This window comes from Vombatus ursinus, unplaced genomic scaffold (assembly GCF_900497805.2).
Source record: "Vombatus ursinus unplaced genomic scaffold, bare-nosed wombat genome assembly UNPS02014932.1, whole genome shotgun sequence".
In the NCBI taxonomy this organism is placed as follows: Eukaryota; Metazoa; Chordata; class Mammalia; order Diprotodontia; family Vombatidae; genus Vombatus; species Vombatus ursinus.
In genome coordinates this window covers 1,741,559-1,761,782 of record NW_020954710.1, presented here as the reverse complement: position 1 = coordinate 1,761,782, position 20,224 = coordinate 1,741,559, and the positions used below count along the sequence as shown (strand labels likewise).

At 45.9% G+C, this 20,224-nt stretch overlaps 1 protein-coding gene across 3 annotated transcripts in view; it reads right to left on the bottom strand.

Annotated features, from left to right (window-relative positions):
• LOC114029553 (multiple epidermal growth factor-like domains protein 6) overlaps positions 1 to 20,224 on the bottom strand; it is a 381,178-nt gene that overhangs the window by 339,763 nt on the left and 21,191 nt on the right. For all 3 annotated transcript variants that reach the window (XM_027844048.1, XM_027844051.1, XM_027844049.1), the window contains exon 2: positions 15,509 to 15,643. In XM_027844048.1, coding sequence (XP_027699849.1) covers positions 15,509 to 15,643 — 135 coding nt within the window. The remainder of the gene's footprint in view (positions 1 to 15,508; positions 15,644 to 20,224) is intronic.

The window sequence follows — 20,224 nt, the reverse complement described above, 5'->3', positions numbered from 1 at the left end:
TTTCTTAGCCTTGCCCTCTACCGACAAGGGGACTGGATCTAATCCCTGTCCCAAAGGACAGCCCTCCAAACACCTAAAGACACCCTTCAGGTGACTGGACCAGCTACTCCTGAATTCCGGTCCAACTTGAGGCTTCTAGGATTCTACGCTCCTGGGATTCGCAGGCTTATCAAGTCAGAGTGGGAGGAGACCTCAGAAGATATCCAGTCCAAAATCCTCATTACACAGATGAGGGTCGCACAGATGGTGATACGCATCAGGACCAGAATTAGAACCCAGGTTCTCTGACTCTCAATGCAATGATCTTTCCATGTATCGTACCATTTCCTTGAGTGTCTCTGTGGTGACACCATCTCCTCAACCCCCTGACCAGTACCCAGACTCCTCACCCATACCCAGTCAGCCTGTTGTGCCCTCCGGGCCCCATCATTCTCATGCAGGGCAGAAAGCCCTCAAGGAGAAAGAGGGGAGAGTTAACCAATGACTCTAGGGTCAAGAAAAAGGGTGAACTGTAGTTTCTAAGCACATGTATATATGTCTGCTGTGTTGGAATCAAGATTAAAATCATGGCCGAGCCTTAAGGTTTGCAGAACACCTCATGTAGATTATGTCTTGATCCTCACAATAGCCTTGTGAGGTAGGTACTAGCCTCATTTTATAGACAGAAAAGGCAAGGCTCAGAGATTTTAAGTGATTTGCCCAGGTTCACATAGAATTTGTTGTTCAGTTGTGTCTGACTCTTTGTGATCCCATTTGGGGTTTTCTTGGCAGAGATGCTGGAGTGGCTTGCCATTTCCTTCTCCAGCTCATTTTGCAGATGAGGAAACTGAGGCAAACAGGGTTAAGTGACATGCTCAGGGTTACACAACTAGTGCCTGAAACCAGATTTGAACTCCAGGCCTGGCTCTATCCACTGTGCCACTTAGCTGCCCAAGTAAGTGTCTAAAGAAGGGATCTGAACCTGAATCAGCCCAACTGCAGGTCTAACTAATGCTCCACCCACTACACCATATGACCTTTCTAATGCCTCTTCTGGCTCTAAACTGAATGCCCCTAAGACCCTGGGTCAGAGCCCTGCCAGGTGGGAAGTGCTGGTGAGAGCAACTTCTCTGACCCAAATTAATTCTTGAGAGGCAGGGATGGGGCGTGCACCCAGTGTCCTGAGTTCTTGGACACCCAGCATCATGTCCGGCCTCTCTGAGGAAAGGCCCAAGTTTCTTCCTGAAGAGGACCGACCGGCAGGGCTCTAGCATGGGGCAATAGAAAGAGGGCTGGAATTCGAGGACTTGGGTTAGAATCCTGCCGCTGCCACTTAGCACCGCCTCGGTGACCCTGGGCACATTTCCAGGCTTCTTAGACATTAGCGCCCTCCATGCACACTAGATTCTAGCTACAGTGATGCGCTTGCTGCCCCTCACACATAGCCCATCGTCACCCATTTCAGTGCCAATGCTCTGACTGCCCTCCATGCCCAGAACACTCTCCCTGCTCACCTCCACCTTTTAAAATCCCCGGCTTGCCTCAAGATTCACTCAAATGGAAAAGATGGACAGCTCAAATACAATGAGTAGTATTTACCATACAGGCTTACTTGAAACAGAAATTTATTGTTTTATATTGAATCTTCTATCTTCTGCTATGTACAAGACAATATTATTTTTTTCTTTTCTTATTTTGTATTTAAGTTCAAAATAAAAAAATTTATATTAAAAAACAAATATTCAGCTCAAATGCTGCAAGAGGCCTCTCCCAGGTCCATGTAGCTGTTATGTCCTTTCCATTTATTCTGTATGCTTTATCCATATATATGTGTGTGTGTATATATATGTATATGTATATATACCTACTGAGACACCTATTGCTCCTCCCATTAGAATGTAAGTTCCTTGAGGGCAGGGAGTGGCTTTTTTTTTTTGTAGCCTTACCACTTAGCACAATGCCTGACACATACTAAGTGCTTAATAATTTCTTGTTGATTGGGTGATCTGGTATCCATTGCCTCATCTGCAAAAGGACAGGTTGGACTGGAACCCCAGGCAATGTCTCCATCCTGGGGCTGCCCTTCCTAGTTCTCTTGTCAGCTGTGATCTGGGAGCCTCCCGCTGCAGGAATGGAAGCAGATTGGCAGAAAAGACCTAGGGGTGGGTGTTGTCTCGGATCTTAGCTATGGGCATTGAAGGTATTCCAACGGCGAATGCCCCGTGAGTCCCGCAGAGGATGTGGGGGATCTTGTTTCAGGGGAGGGCTATGCTGCTCCACACATTCCTTGGAGTTCGGTTACTAAAAGTCAAGACAGACTCAACTTCTGGTGAACTTAGGCAGCCCGAGGAAAAATAACCCCTGGAGACTCTAATCTAGGCACAGCCACTTTGCAGAAGAAACTGAGGGAGCTGTTCATTCCCTGGGTTCTTCTCCCCCCAACATCCAAGTTCTAAGGCTCCCCCAAATGGGGGGGAGAGTCAACCAACAATGAAATGAACAAATGAATGAATGAAAGCAGGATTAGCAAAAAGAGAAGACAGAAACGAATGCTGGGCTTGCAATGGAATTAAAACGGCTGGCTGTTATCCCCCAATATCCAAGAAAAAATTCCCTTACAATTAGAGCCATGAAAACAGGCTGGAGGCATTGTGGAATCGTAGATAGAATGTTGGACTGGAAGGAAGGCCGGAGCCTCAGATACTTATTAGCTATGTGACTGGGCAAGTCACTGAGGCAAGTCTGCCTCAGTTTCTTCATCTGTAAAATGAAGGCATTGGAATAGATGAATTCAGTCCTTTCCAGGTCTACACCCATGATGCTATGCTATTCATGTTTAGCTACAGAACTACTGTCTACCCCAGTTCTTCCTGAAACTCAGATCTTTGTGGTTAGGCAATTGAACTCGAAATAACTGATATAGAGAAGCTCAGCTTTCAAGGGATATCAGAGGAGTCTGGTCCAACCCACACCCCAACAGGCATCTCCTCTACGACATACTCAACAAAGGGTAATTATGTAGGGTTAGATCACAGAATGAGGACTGAAAGGGGCCTTAATAACCATCGAGTCCAGTCTCTTGTCTTTTCAGATAAGGAAACTGAAGCACAGTGACTAAGGATAAATGTCTAGCATAGGATTTGAACACAGGTCTTCCTAACTCCAAGCCCAGCATTCTATCCATGACTCTGTAATACCTCCAGTTCTCCAACCTTTGAATGCTTTTCTATTTTCACATGGCTTTTCTGGAAACAGGCCAGTTTGACTCTATCCTTCCTAAAATGCGGGGCCCAAGGCTGAACGGACCACTCCAGAGGCGGCCTAACCAGGGAATGACGGCACAGGACCAGTACCTTCTTCACCCTGGACACTACATCACGGAATCACAGGATCTTAGCTCTGGAGGGAGAAGCGACCTCAGAGGCATCTCGTCCGGTGCCCATATTTCACAGATGGGGACACTGAGGCCCAGGCAGATGAAGTGACCTCCCCAAGATGGTAGTAAGTGGCAGAGCCAGGATTTGAACCCAGTTCCTCTGACTCCAGCTCTGAAAATCTTCCCACATAATAGAAGGACAGTGAAGTAACACCAAGGAAAAGAACATTAGCTCTTTTGGGAGCAACGCCTCCCCATTCAAGCAAATCAACAAGCATTTATTAACCACTGACCACACATCAGGCACTGTGTGGGGTGCTAGACCCAAAGACAAAAGAGAAACTGTCCTAAGGTCATAGGACCATAGGTTTAGAGATGGAAGGGACTGGAGAAGCCACCAAGTTCAACCCCTCCCCCCTCCTGTTACAGATGAAGAAATGGAGACCCCAGGAAGGGAAATGACCTGCCCAGCATCACAAAGGGAGCAAACACCAGGGGCAGTATTTGAACCCACACCCTCCGACTCCAGATTAAACAAGTCAGCAAGCATGTATTAAGCACCTACTGTGTGTCAGGTGCTTTATTAAGTACTGGGGATACAAAGAAAGGCAAATGACAGTCCCTGCCCTCAAGGGGCTCACAGTCCAATGGGGCAGACAATATGCAGACAACTACATACAAAGTACAGCCAAGATAAAATGAAAATAACCAACAGAAACAAGGCACTAGCATTAAGGGGGATTGGGAAAGGCTTCCTGTAGAAGGCATGCTTTTTGTTGAGAATTGAAGGAAGCCAGGAGGTGAAGACCAATATTCTTTTCTCACTATGTCCCTGGCCTCAGGGAGCTTATCGTCTGTCATTCATTCAGAACGAGTTCCATTGGTCTTGCAGTCCATTAAGATGCTTAGATCTTTTTCATTGGATGCTTATTTAGCCCCATTTCCCCTAACTCACCCCCCATTACTATGACTTAGAACATTAAAGCCATAACTTACTGAATACATCCTTTTTCTTAAAATTAATCAAAGCAAAGAGGGTCATCATATACACTCATGATAGATAGGCAGATAGATAAACAGATGGAAGGATGGATAGGTGGAGAGACAGACAGACAGATAGATATTTCTTCCAGTGAAGAATATCTTCCAGCAGGGTACTGCCCTGAAGGCTCGGTGAGCCCAGCAGAAGCTCTGTGAATGGTCCTATTGACTAAAAGAAGACAGAAAGGTATTTAACTACCATTAACCCCTCTTCCCCTGCTCATGCCAAGCCCTCAGAGGTTCTGCCAGGGAGGAAATGATGGTCCCAGCTGCATCAAATGGCACCACATGTGAACCACCTACTTGAATAACTGATACTCCTCCCCCAGAGACTCTTCCTCTCCCTCCAGTCAATCCGGTGATAAATATCTGCTGAAAAGGGTGGATTGGGGTGGGAATGTGTGAGTAAATAGAGCAGCTTGGGGCCAGGAAAAAATCAGGTTCAGAATATGTGGACAGTCCATAAAATAGCGATTGAAGTGTGAAATGATGGGTTTGCCGAGGATCAGTGAGTGACCCAAAGAGAATGCCCTGACTAAGCAGTCACAGCAGGCATGGGGACATGCCGGATTTCCTAGAGCCAGGGCTCTCAGGGGCTGGCTCAGCATCCACGGCACAGCCAGTCCCCTGGGCTCCTCCTGCTTTGGTACTGCCGGCCTCTGCTCACAGACAGGCCATTGCACCTGGAGGCTGGGGAGGAAACCCAGATGCCATGACTTCCTCCAGTCCAGCCCAGGGTCTCTGCCAACTTCAGACCAGTACTGGGCTAAGCCAGACGCTGAGCTGCTCAGTCCACTACCTGAGCCCAGTGCCCCAGCTCAGTCTGTAAGTCAGTCAACAATCAATAATTAAGCCCTTTGGTGGTGCAGTGGATAGAGTGCTGGGCCTAGAGTCACGTAGACCCAAGTTCAAATCCACACTCAGACTGTGTGACCCTGGGCAAGTCACTTCACCCGGTTTGCCTCAGTTTCCTCATCTGTCAAATGAGCTAGAGAAGGAAATGGCAAACCCCTCAGTATCTCTGCCAAGAAAACCCCAAATGGGGTCATGAAGAGTCAGACATGACCGAAACATCTGAACAGCAATGCTCTAATGAGGAAGCTAGTGGCATAGTGGATAAAGTGCTGGGCCTGAAGTCAGGGAGATCCGAATTCAAATTTGGCCTCAGACGCTACTGGCTACGTGACATGGTCAAGTCACTTAACCTATGTTTGCCTCAGTTTCCTCAGTAACAGAGCCTGCCTACCAACGTTGTTTGTGAGGTTCAAATGAGATGATGTTTCTAAAAGTACTTAGCACAGTGCCTGGCACATAGTAGGTGCTACATATATGTTTCCATTGACCACCAAATGGGGACTAGAAGACCTGAGGATTTGAGCATCTGGAGAAGCTGTTTGGCCCCAGATTTTGTTCCTTGTAAGAGAAACATAAGATGTTATTAAAGTGGCATTCAAGGACAACATGAGTGTGGCTCTAACCTCTTTCATCTTAATTCACCAAACACTGAAACACTCCCCCACCCCACCGTGTTGTGGGATACCTGGGCATGTGCTGGGGATACAACCACAGAGACAAATCAGGTACTGCTCTCAAGAAGCTTACTTTCTACAGTAAGGATGCAGCATACGTACATGAGATAACCCAAGGCGGAAAGGCACACAGTCAGAGAGATTCTCAAGGGGGGGCAGCACCTGGACCCAGGAGCCTTGAAGGAAGAGGAAGGCTTGGAGGCAGAGCCGGGAAAAAATGTCCGTACAAATACACTGAGGCTGGAGATGAAAGGGCCACTTCAGGAAATCGTCTGCCTTGGCCAGAAAGGGGAGTGGATGAAATGGAGCGATTTGGTTGAAAAGGTAGCCCAGAGCCAGAGAGCATTCAGCCTTAATAGAAAGCCTGAAATCAAAACTGAACACTGTATAATGATAATGACCAAACTCAGCTCCAGAAGTGGGGAACTTTGGGGCATGGAACATTGCAATTAGACCCGGCTGATTCATTGATTAGTTTTGCTCAATGCCTTCATTTCACCCCATCCCCCACTCTTCTTCATTAGGTTTCGTTTTAGTCTTGGTATGCCTAGATCTTGGCCTAATGCTGGAGCTTAATCACTTCTTGGTTGGTTGACTGTTGATTAGTTTTTGTTACAAAGAGCAGCTCTCCGACTCAGGGAGAGAGAGGGATCTATTGGGAAATGCACGGGTGATAGAAAAAACAAAAGCTATTGATTTTTTAATTTTTAAGGGAAACTGAGGCACTTGCATTTTGCCCTGGAGGAAACAGGATATTTTTGAGCATGGAAGGGATGTGGTTGGACCTATGGCTTAGGAAGATTATTTGATCCACATCATGAAGGAGAGAGGCTGCAGGCAGGAGAGCAATTGGAAGTCTACTGGGAATTCCAGGTTTGATGACAAGGTCTGGAATTAGGGTTGGTAGTTGAGTGAGTAGAGAAAAAAGGCGGAGGAGAAGGGGTTGTAGAGGTGGAAATAATGTAATGCTTATGCTGCCCAGTGCTCCAGCCAAACCGATGACTCCATATCCCCTGATCGGACCCTGTAATTTTCTTCCTCCAAGAGCCTTGGAGCACGAGTCTTCCCATTCCTGCAATGCCCTTGGAAGTCCCTTCTCTCTGTCAGCCGGGAGTTCTCTCTTCTGCTGCTTAGTGTTGGTTGACTGACTGATGTCCTAGAACATCTGATCTTATGAGTCTCACCCCTACACTGCCTTCCATCCCAGTGATCCCTGGCCAAGGCTCATCCTTTCACCTGGCCTGATGGACAAGTTTTCATCTGTATATCTCCCCACCATCACTGGCACAGCCTAAGAGCTGAGAAAGTATTGGCTGAGGAAAAACCTACTATGCTAAGGATTCCTCAAAGGGAAAGGATGGGAGCAGTCTAGAAGAATGTGCACTGCGCTTACTCTGACCTTCATTGGTATAGGGGATTTCCTTACCTAGGAATTCTCTATTCTGATGGAACCACATCGGGGGAGAGGAGGGGAAAAGATGCTTAACTTCCCTAGGCCTCAATCTCCTCATCTGCAAAATGGGGGTGAAAACACCTGTGATACCCAACTCACAGGTGTTTGAGGCTGAAATGAAATAATGAGGGAAAAACTTCTCAATACTTCAAAAATCAATGCCAGTTGTTATTATTAATAGTGACTGGGAGATTTGGAGACAAAGCAGCCCGTAATAACCCTAGCGCCAGCTCTCCTGAAGGTCACTTCTCTTCATGACTTCCTGAGTTCTCTCCCCCAATGTGATTTCTAAAAACCTTTTTGGTGTCATGGACCCCTCTGGGGAAGTCTATGGACCTCTTCTCAGAAGGATGCTTTTAAATGTACAAAATAAAATCCAGAGTATTTCAAAGAAAATCAATTCTGTTAAAATAGTTACCAAAATATTTTTTTTTTAAATTCACAGACCCTGCGCTAAAAAGCCCTGCTCGACAATGTCCCCATTTTACAGATGAAGACCTAAGGCTCTCTTAGAGACAGAGCAAATTTTCCACAGTTATATGGCAGAGCCAAGAGTCAAATCCAGGTTGCCTCACTCTGAACTTAGGGGCCCTCCCTACTACACCAGGCCCTTACTCGAGGCAGCTGTAGATAGCTTTAATTTCAGAGAATTCTCAGGTCCCCCAAGACCACGTGGTATCTCAAAGCCTTAAGGCCACCCAACAGTGAAAGGCACGGATCAACACCATGAGAATCTGGGTTTGTATCATGCCAAACTCTCCTACCACTGAGTAGGGAATATCTGGTTTCTGGCCAGATCCTTTTGCTCATTATCAGCCAACAGAGATTCAGAGTTGGCCTCAATGAGACTGCCAACCCAGAAGTGATGGGAGGTGTACGCCGCAAGGACAATGTCTCTGCAGAAAAGCATTGATTATCTAATACTTTCAAGGCCGCATGAAATCATCAGTGTGCAGCTTGACCTCATCCCCTGCAACTCCTATCCGTGCCTTTCTCCACATCCCCCTAAAAGGAGCCATCCACTCAATGCCCTGGAGGCCAGTTTCTGTCTCTTGTAATATTTCCCAGCTACCCAGGCATTACTCAGGCTGTTATTCCTTCCTCGCACTCCATGACAGTTCCCCCCCTTCCTCCTCCAGCAGACACAAAATCTGGATAGATTGACTGAATCTCCCAGTTGGAAGGGAGTTCCGATCAGCATCCAACCCACCCTGGACCCAGAAATTACCTCTACCACATGGAAGCCCTCCGACCTGTGCTGAAAAGTCTCCAAAGACAGGGAGCCTCTTATCTTCTAAGTCATTCATGTCGCTGAAGAATAGTTCTCATGGTTACCTCCTGATGGCAAACCTCTTTGTAACTCATTCCCCGGAGGTTCTTAACCTAGGGTATCAAAACATTCCCTCCAATATGTGGATAACTATTCCTGCTAGGTGGCACCATAGTGCATAGAGCACCCTGAGTTCAAATCCAGCCTCAGACACTATGGTGCCCTGGACAAATCACTTAACCCTGTCTGCCTCAGTTTCCTCATCTGTAAAATGAGCCGGAGAAGGAAATGGTCAACTACTGTGGTATCTTCGCCAAGAAAACACCAAATGGGGTCAGGAAGAGTCAGACACGACTGAACAATAACAACATGAAACCTTTCCTTATGGCCTAGCTACTAGCAATCCCTTCAAAAATTATCTTGTATATCCACCTTTGTCTATGGCATGCAATAGGCATTTAATAAATGCTTGGTAACCTGTGATTTCCTGTGGCAGCTTTTCTAGACAATTGGGTTAAAAAGCTGAGCCCCAGGGAGCTACAAAGACTAACTTTTATAAGCCATCTTCTCAAGAGCCCTCATTTTATATGGGAAGGAAACTCAAATCTAGAAAAGACAAGAGATTTTCCTGAGGGCCCAAGCACTAAAAACTCAGGCCTCCTGCTGCCCTGTCAAGGGTTCTCTCCAATTCTTAGAAAACTCCAGACCTGAGGGGAAACATTTGTCCTTAATATGCTCAATACTTTCATCATCACTATTGTGATGTTGCTAAAAATAGCCGTAATGTGGAGGAAGCTGAGAATGTGCTCTTTAGAGGAATCACTTCTGCCCTTTGGCTGACCAAGGAGGAAAAAAAGTAGGATTCTGCAGCTGAGAAAACAAACAGGGAATCAGCTTCATCTCTCTGCACCTCACTTTCCTCGGAAACTAAAATAAATGGGGTCATACTACACAGCCAGGGTCCCTGGAGTCCCTTCCAACTCTGGATTTAGGACCCTACGACCTTGGACAACTCACTTGACCTCCCTAGGACTCAGCTTCTGTACCTCAGTTTCCCCTTTTGTAAAATAGGAAGATTAGACCAAATGGCCTCAAGGTTCTCTTCTGGCTCAGGATGTCAGACTCTATGAGCTTAAAACTGAATCCCACCTTCTAAATATTCACCCCGTCTCTAACCCTACACTCAGTCAGGGGCTCTGTACACAGATAAGAGTTGATAATCCAGTCTTCGTCACTGCCCATGTGATGCCTTGACATCTAGAAGTTGTAGCTGCCTGCCCATCCCCAACCTCGGTCGATGGTTGATCACACAGAGCCAGCGGGAAGCCTTCCTCTAGCCACCCACCCCCCAAACGCCAGCTCCCAGTTTCCTGGCAGCTGGACCCCAACTGCTGTTCATGGCTTACGAGAAAAGCTACACCCCCAAAGCCTTCTCTCGTTGGAATAAAATCCCAACATAAAATGTCTAGACGGGTAGCACCATTACGACCAAAACAGAAATAGGTTTAAAGTACCCGTTTTGTAGCGTCATCTGTTCAGCAAGCAGTGTCTGTGCCAAAAAAATGGGCGCTGGGGCTCGTTCAGTCTGAAGCCTCCTGACGCTGGAAACCAGCGGGATCTGGAGATACTTACACCTGGCCCCGTGTTCCTCAGCTGAGGTCACAGCCACCTACCCTGGCCACTGGCCCTCTTTGAGAGCCAAGGACAAACAGCAATAACCTAAGCCTGTTATTTGGGGTGGGGGGGAAGTTCCTCAGTCTTTGCCCAGGGGAGATTAAAGGGAAAGGAGAATCCCCCAAAAATCTTCCAACAAGGGTACATTTCTTTGGTGAGCCAAAGTATTTGGGGATGCTGACAGAAACGCCCACTTCCTTACACTCACCTGAGCTCAGTGGCACCTGCCAGCCCAGCCACTTCAAGTAAAGCAGCCACCTTATTCCCTATCACCCGTTCTGTGCTGTGGATGAGACTGAAGCCAAGAAAGTTACAAAGGGATGCCCCAGGGGCAGCTAGATGGTGTGGTAGATAGAGCACTGGCCCTGGAGTCAGGAGGACCTAAGTTCAAATCCACCCTCAAACACTTACTAGCTATGAGACCCTGAGCAAGTCATTTTAACCCCGACTGCCTCAAAAAAAAAAAAAAGGGATGCCCAGTATCCAGGGCCATCAGTCATAGAAAAGGATCACACCTGAAGTTTCCCCAGCCAATGGCAAAACTGAATTCCTACCACACTTTGTATCATCGAGTGGCCATTCATTCAACTCCCCTTTACCCCTAGATCCCAGCCTAAATAAAACTCCACAACTGAGAAACAGTGTGGTACTGTAAACCAAGGGTGCTCTGGGAGCCAGAAGACCTGTCCTAGCTAGTTCAAATCCCAGCTGTACTACTGATAAGCTGTTTTACCCTACACAAGTCATTCCAGTACTCTGTACCTCAGTTTCCCCATCTGTAGGCAGAGAATTGCTCATCCTACCTACATTTCAGGGTTCACAGGAGCTAGAAGGGAAGGTTATCTCAGATATCCCCTAGTCCATTTTAGAGATGAGAAAACTGCAGCCTAAGACTGGAAGCCCCTCAAGGGCAGGGACTGTCTTTTGCCTCTTTTTGAATTCCCCAAACTTAGCACTGTGCCTGGCACATAGTAGGCGTTTAATAAATGTTTATTGAATTGGATTGATTTGGAAGTTGTCACCTTCAACTTATGTTATTATTGTTTGTCCATTTCAATGCCCACTCATCAGGTATTTTGTAGTGGGGATTTTTTTCCCCTTTATGGGTTGGACTAGATGGTTATTGGGGAATTTCCCAGCTCTGAGATTCTGAGACCGAGTAGGATCAGTCCTTCAACAATAGTTATTGAGCATTGACTGTTCCAAGCACTGTGCTAGGTACTGTGATGGAATATAAGCTCTCTGAGGGCAGGGACTATTTTTTATTGTATTTGTAACTCTAGCCCCTAGTGCAGTGGTATGTACAGAGAAGACACTTAATACATGTTTGTTTTTTGATGTTTTGCGGGAGGAAGTTGAGCCTCATTTCATAGAAGAGGAAACTACTGCCCATCTCACACAGCCAGTGTCTGAGATGGGATTCAAACCGGGGTCGCCCTGACCCTCAGCACTGCCCCCAAGCTGCCCTAGCCTGTTAGGGGCAGGCTCCCAGTCCAGTTTTACATTCTGGTCTGGCATTCTGACATGTGTGGAGGAGTCATTTTGGAAAAAAAAAAATTTTTTTAAAAGGGCCGACGTCTCCGAGCTTGGTACCGGCTTACAATGAACAGAATATGAAAAGTAAACACAGGATTTAACACGGAATTTGAAATATACTCAACTAACGCCAAGAGACATAAATCAGGAAAATGAGCCCGTGACTTCCCATAACACATGCTGCGTTAATTACAGTAAATGACATCGATGATGGCTGGTCACTTATACTGGACCACGTCAGGCACGCTTTTATCTGCAGACAGAAGGCTGGACCAGACGTTGAGCTTGTACAGCTGGAAGGAACCAACACCCTCATTTTACAGATGAAGGAACCGAGTCTCAGAAAAGTCAAGTGACTTGCCCATGGTCACGCAGGGGGTAAGTATGGCAGGTCCAGGATTTGGACCCAGGCCTTCTGAGGTTCTTCCAAGATTTACTTTAGGGTCTGGGGGAAAGGAAGAGACCAGTGATAGAGAAAAACTTATTTATGATACCAAAGGCTGACATCTGCTAGGGTCCAAGGTCAGGTCAGCATCAACAGCTATCCCTCTACCAAACCCTTTACTAAACTGCTTTCTCTTGACCTCCTGGTAGGAGACCGAACTGATATGTGCATTAAACTTCAAAGCAGCTGGTAGGGTGTACCAACACACATTTTGCTTTTGTTTAGGGTTTGGGCATTTTTTTGGTCTGGTCCCACATTTTCATTAATATAACAAACACCCAGTAAAGAGACTCCCTCAGGCAATGCAGATCATCTGATGTCCTGCAACCTAACGGTCTCGGAGAAATGTCTGAAACATCGAGAGGTCAAGTCACTTGCCCAGGGTCACACATCGAAGACTTGAACCAGACAAACCTTTGAAAAGCCGAACCCGCTTCAACCTTCTCCTTCGAGATGAAGACACTTAGAATCAGCTTAGTTCCCATCACCCCCAGCCCAGATTCGTCCAGCAGATCCCAGGAGCCTGCAGGATCAAAGGTGACCTCCTGAGTTTGCTCTTCAAGGCCCTCCGCCGTCTGTCCCCAGCCAGCGCTAACATTAAATGATTCTCTCTCTCCCTTTCTCACCTCCTCCAGGTTCTCTCCTCCACCACAGGCCCCCAGTGCCCTCAAGTTCCTTTCCTCAGTCCCTTTATAAACTCTGCTCACAGGAAAGCATGGCAGAGGGGAAACGTACTGCATATAATCACTGAATATGGGGGTCTGTGGAAGCCAAGTTCAAATCCCAGTTCTTACACTTGCTACCTGGGCAGCCCTGTGACAAGTGGATGGAGCACCCAGTCTGGAGTCAGGAAGCCCCAAGTTCAAATCCAGCCTCAGACACTTACTAGCTGTGCGACCCTGGGTAAGTCACTTAATTTCTGCTTGCCTCAGTTTCCTCATGTGTAAAATGGGGGGGGGTTGGACTAGAGGGGCTCTAGCTGGTTCCATCCAGCTCTAAGTCCATGATCCTATGAAAGGGGACATCACCAAGCATCGACACCTTAGCGTTAATCCAAGACCCTGGCCACCCTGGACACACGCTCTCCTGCCTAGAAAACAGCCCTGCGCTCTTAGGCTTCCACTGCTTCATTCACATCTTTCCCCATTCCTGGAATGCCCACCTTCCCCCTTCTCCCACTGACTTCCTACCCTTCCTGTAGAGGGCAACTGGACTGCCCTCTTCTCCAGGGAACCAAAGGACCTCCAGGGGATCATAGCATCTCCAGAGGACCTCCAGGGGATCGTAGCATCTCCAGAGGACCTCCAGGGGATCGTAGCATCTCCAGAGGACCTCCAGGGGATCGTAGCATCTCCAGAGGACCTCCGGGGGTCGTAGGATCTCCAGAGGACCTCCAGGGGGTCGTAGGATCTACAGAGGACCTCCAGGGGGTCGTAGGATCTACAGAGGACCTCTAGGGGATCATAGGATCACAGATGCGAAAACCAAGGCCCACCTTTAGGATTAAAATGACTCTTTCCAAAGTCACCCCCTTCCTGATTCCACCCCATTCCTGCCTCTGGGCTTTAATCATCTCCCTCACCTCAAGCCTCTCCCCTCTCCAGGCCACCTCCATCCACTAAAGCACAGATCCCACCAGGTCACCCTCCACTCAACAGACTCCAGCGACTCCTGTCGCCTCCAGGAGCAAACACCAACTGCTCTGCTTGGCGTTCAGAGCCCTTCAGAACCCGGCTCCCTCCTCCTCCTCCCTTTCTGGTCTTCTCATACCTTGCTCCCCAACGCACACTCTAGGAACTAGACTCTTCATCTCTCAGCTCCAGGCATCATCTCTGACTGCCCCCGTGCCAGGAACACTCTCCCTCCTTCAATCTGGCTCCTGACCTCCCTGGCTTCCTTTAAGTCCCAGTTATAACCCCACCTTCTCCAGGAAGCCTTCCCTTTGCTAATTATTTCCTATCTGTCCTGTATACAGCTTGCTTCGCATTTATCAGTCACCTCCCCCATTAGATTGTGAGCTCCTTGAAGGCAGGGACTATATTTTGCCTCTTTTTGTATTTCTAGCACTTCACAAAGTGTCTGGCATACAGTAGGCGTTTAATAAATGTTTATTGAGGGGACAGCTAGGTGGCACAGTAGACATAGCTGCAGCCTTGGAGTCTAGAGGACCTGAGTTCAAATCTGGCCTCAAACACTTGACACTTACTAGCTGTGTGACCCTGGGCAAGTCACTTAATCCTAATTGCCTCACCAAAAAGCAAAAAACAAACAAACAAACAAACAAATAAATAAATAAATGTTTATTGAATTGAATTGAAAAAGGTATCACATAACAATAGGATTGTCATTCTAGGGCTGAAAAAGGCCTTAGCCATCATTTAATCCAACCTTCTTATTTCACAGAGGAGGAAACCAAGTCCTGGGAAGGTTAAGTGAGCTAGGTGGCAGAGTGGATAGAGCACTTGGCCTGGAGTCAGGAAGTCCTGAGTTCAAATCCAGCCTCAGACACTTCCTAGATGTGTGACCCTGGGCAAGTCACTTCACCTCTGGCTGCCTAAACTGTAAATGGGGGTAACAACAGCACGTACCTCCCAGGGTTGTTGTGAAGATCAAATAACATCATATTTGTAAAGCACTTTGAAAACGTTAAAGGATTGTACAAATGCCAGTTATTATCACTGCTCAGTATTTTATTTTGCTCCATCTGATGTACTTATCATGTAATAGTGTTTATTTTAGTTATCTGTTCTTGTTATCCTACTCCTTCTAATAGACTAGAATCTGGAGGGTAGGGACCAAGTAATAACTGAACTTTGCACCTCTCCTAGCACAGTGAGCTGCAAACCACAGGGGCTTAATAAATGCTTATTGTATTCTGTTTAGTTTCATCTCTTCTTGTGAAACTAAGGGCTCAACCCATGCCAACCTAAGTGGAGGGATTCCAAGCATCAGCAACTAAGGAAAGAACATTGGGGGCAGGAGGAAAGTCCCAGAATTCCTTGAGATCAGTAAGCCTGACAGCGGGTCGATACACCCCACCCCACCCCAGGCTTGACCTTGGGGGAGGAGGACAAGGAAGAGGAGCGATACGTTAGTCTAGGAGACACGTTCTCCTTCCCACTCCCACATCCAGTAGTATCTCATATCAACAGATGGCATTAGACCTTTCTAAAGGGGTCACCCAGCCCTGGGAGAAGGCACATACCTCCGCTCATACCCGACACACCACATCTGTCGGCCGCAGCCCTGCTTCCATACTTTGACCATCCGGGTGAAGGCCTGGACACAAGGCTGCCGGTGGCCCACGATGGTGAGCTCCCTCACAGCACACACGTTGGGCCTGGTAGAGAGAAGGAGAGAGATTTATTTAGCTTGCTTGGCAAAACTAGTCATAGAACGGTAGACATGGAAAAAGTTCGAATGGGAAGGGACCTTGGTAACCATCTAGACCAACCCTCTTCAATTGCCAAGGAATGAAAGTAAGACCCAGTCAGAAGAAAGGGTTTGCCCAAGGCGCCCTAGGTAATCAGGGATAGCAATATCCTTAAACAATATTTACGTATAATTGGAAAAAATAAAGCACTATTCAATATTTTGAAAAATCTACCCCAGACAGACTTACATGAACCACCACAGAGTGAAGAGAGCAGAAACAGGAGAACAACATATACAATGAATAAAACACTGTAAAGGAAAACAATTTTTGTGGAAGATTTAAGAACTCTGATCAATGCAATGACCAATTGAGACTCCGGAACGTTGATAGTGAGTCTCCTACCTCTTGATAGAAGTGGAGAATGACAGGTACAAAATGAGACATACATTTTCAGATACGGCCGATATATGGATTTGTTTTTCTCAGCTATGTGATACAATGGAAAGAAAGTCAATGCAGTCAGAAAACTTGTATTCAGTTCTCAGTTCTGCTACTTGCTAAGTGTACAAGGGAAAAATAAATCAACAAGTCAATAAACTCCAAAGATGCATCAAAAGAAGAAATTTTTAAAATTAAAGACGTAATAGATAAATCAGAAAACAGACTTCAGAGATGATAAGCTATGTGTGCAGCCTTCAGCAAATCATCACCTCTTTGGGATTTGGTTTCTTCATTTGTTGAAAAAAAAATTGGGTTTACAGTAGACTACGATTATCCCTTCCACATTGCAGGGGCATTAGGGATGTGGCGCCCCCATGATTTGTAAAATCCCTGTTAAAATTTTTTGGCCTTCCCTTCATACCAGAGAAGAAGTCTGAATTATTATGGTATTAAAAGATAAAATATTTTGATGTTATACAATACTATACATCTACTTTATGCATTTCTGAGTTTCTAAACTTTTTCTGTTTAGTGTGTGTCATCTTTGTGTGTCATCTGTGGCTTCCTCAAAACTCCCAAAAAATTCCCATTTAATTTCTTATGCCAACCCATGATACAGCAAAACCTCAATGGGGAAAGTCACAATGTGGAAGGGACAACTGTATCTCTAATGCTGCTTCCAGTTTGTAATCTGTGATCTCATGAAGGTAAAATGGGAGGATACTGGGCAGAACCTGGCTCCAATACCTCTTCTCACTTAGCCTTCTTGTCCAACTCTTACCTAAAATGTATTCCAATAATGATAATAATCATGATGGTGATAAACAGCTGGCATTTATATAGCACTTTAAGGTTTGCAAAATGCTTTACATGCTGTTCTACTTGACCCTCACAATAACCCTTGTGAGGTAGGTACTATTAGTATCCCCATTTTACCAATGAGGAAATAGATTCATTTCATAGCATTTGGTCTGCAGCTTCCAGGACCCTTTCTCTTGATGTATGTAAGCAAATTTGTGCTGCTTAGAACTGAATAACTGCAAAGGCCTTCCTTCTTCTGGGGAAAGCAAATAAACTGATTTCACTCAGAAAATACAGGGATACTCAGAATTAGACATAACTGTATTCATAATGAAGGCCTTTCCTTAGGAGGATTTCTGCTTATTGGAAGTTTATTCACCCTTCCCCAAGAGAATATGAGTTAGCATTCTTAACGTAGAAATCCCAAGGGGAAAGACATAATCACTTTCCATCAGAGGCCTTTGATCCTGGATAGAAAGAACAGCCCAAGGCCACTCTCTTAATACTAGCCCAGCAATTCAAAGGCAGAAATTCTGGAGAAGACTCATGCCCATATTAATTGGTTACCTATGCGGTTTGGATTGCTTCTTGCTTTCATCCCTGAAGCCAGCTGAGATCTCCCCCTCTACCCCCAAGCATAACTTCCTAGATAGTGTCTGTTTGGGCCCAAATGCCCCATCACAACTGGGATTATAGATAAGACTCCCCACATTCCCCTTGCTGGCTACCCTTGGGTAAATGAGAGAACATTCTAATCCCATGCTCTCATGTCCCTCAACTAATTATCATACTGAAAGATCCCAAAACAGATCTGAAAGCTGAGGTAACGGATAAAAGCTGGCTCTTCACCAATCAGCATCCTAGAGGAAGGGGGAGGGTGGGGCAGAGCATCTCTATAGTAGTCTCATCAGAGATGGGACTTTTTCCATACAAAAGGGAAAGATAAGAAACCATCTTGGAGGCAGCTCTCCCCACTCCCAATCTGGACACATATCTAGAGGATCACAGCACCCCACCGCCATCTTAGCCAGCTGTAAAGATATCCTCTAATAAGCCTCTTTTGGACATGTAGGTCTTATTCATGGGCTTTCTCCTGTTCCCCTTCTCTGGTATTTATCAATCCACAAGCACTTCCTATGCATGAGGCACCGTGCTAAACCTCAGAGACACAAAGACAAAAGTGAACCAGTCCCTGCCCTCAAGAAACTTACATTTTAATTAGGGAGACAACATAACATTGACCAAATGGATACAAGGTAGTCTTGGGAGGGCTTTGGCCAGGTGACATTAGCATGTCCCACAACCAACGTATTTAAAATAACCCAAGGCCTCATTGAAAGGGTCACATGATAAAAATGTTTGTTTAAATAAAAAGTCAGGTCTTTTCCATGGTAGTTGGATGAGAATTAAGAGTGGAATGAGAACAGCCTTCATCTTTTGTTCTACTCTTCCCAAAGAAACTCTTCCTTGAACAAAGAAAAAGTTACTAAAAACAGCAAGCAATAAGACGTCCAAGTCTGGCAATGCATGCAGCGTTCTGCTCCCAGAGCCTCTTGGCTCCACCTTCCCTAGCCTACCCCTGAGAGTTCTGGCAGGACAGCCAACCCCCTGCAAGATGTTCATACAGCTGAAACCTTTGTTTCCATTACATTAAAGCTCTCCACGTCCCTTTTCAATTTTTGAACCCCTAGCCTGAGTAAGTTGGGCACTCCATCCAGTCAAGTAATTTAGGAAATGCAAATGAGTCAGCAGCCTGGACAGAGGAAAACACAAAATCAACAACAATTCACAGAGGATGAGAATGGCAGAGCTTATGCCAGGGCACTGTAGCTAATTAACTGGGAGATTAAAATACTTTGGCTTCCAAATTGATAATAAATAATAAAATGTAAAATCTCTTTGCAAGCACCCAGAGGTCCCTAAGCTGGGCATTTTGCACATAAAGCTTGGTCTCCACTGCTGTGGGCTGCCTTACTACAGCCCCCTCCCACAGACTCAGTGATTCTTCACTTGCTAAGCCATTGATCCCAAGCCAAGGTAAAATCATGCCTTCTCAGTAAGAAGACTCATGTGGGGTACTATAGGGGCAGAATGTTGCCTGCATCCTCAGATTTAGTCACCATGTTGGTTATTTTTGCTTAACTCTTTCTTTTTTTCAGTGGAGGGATCTATCGAGGTTAGGGAGAGGAAGCTGGATGTATCCAGAAATAATTATAATATCCAAAAGGCAGAAATAAAACTTTTAAAAATTTTTAGTAAACGAACAGTTCAGGGTAATAGAGAAGCAGCAATTGGTGCTCACAAAGAGCTCTGGGATCAAAGCCTGAAGGCCTGGATTCAAATCCCTTCTCTGCCACATGTTAGTTGTGTGGCTTTGAACTAGGTACTTTCCCTCTCTGGACCTCAGTTTCCTTTTCTGTAAAGTTGAAAGGGAAGGTAGGATACAAGATATTCTCTGGGATCTCTTCCAATTCCAAATCCTATGAAGTCAGCTAGCTAAGTTTATCCAAGGAAATGATTAGCCCTGTTCTGATTGATTTCAAATTCCCTCTCCTCCATTTTATTTCTGCCTGCCAACCAATAGGACAGCTCAGGACTCCTTCAAAAGTGTTGAAATCTCAATCCAGGTCTATGGAAGACAACACTAGGATCTCTCAACATGACCTCTTAGGACCCTTCTGTGGACTTCAGTGACCCTTAACTCACCCTCTGTTGTCCCAAGACAGCCACAACTGCAATCCTGGGGCTTGGCCACAGGAGACAGAAGCATATGAACACACTGTTTCCCCAGTTGGGTGAACCAGAGCTGACAAAGATTAGACAGTGTACCCCTTGAAATCAGCGAAATCTTTTGGCCTTTTTTGTACCACCAGTAACCAGCACGATGTCTGGCACTTAATAGCAGGCATTTAATAAATGCTCATTGACAAAGCTATCACAAAATCATTCATGTAGAGGAGGAAGAGACCTTAGAGGTCATTTACTCTGATGCCTTCATCCCTACAGAGATCACAGATGTAGAACCAGAAGGAGCCTTTCAACTTCTTCATTTTGGAGTAATGGGTACTAAGTCCAAGAGGTTAAATGACTTCCCCAAAGTCATGCAGAGGATTTGAACCCATATCATAGAATCAAAGGATCATTGGCCAAGCTTGAAGGGATCTCAGAAAGCATCTAGTCTAACACCACCCCACCCCTGCCCCTTACTTGTTTGAGGTAGGATTAGAACTCAGATCCAAGAGTGATTTACATAGAGATGAGAAGTGAGCACTTGGAAACTGAGGAGATTGCCATTGGAAAGAT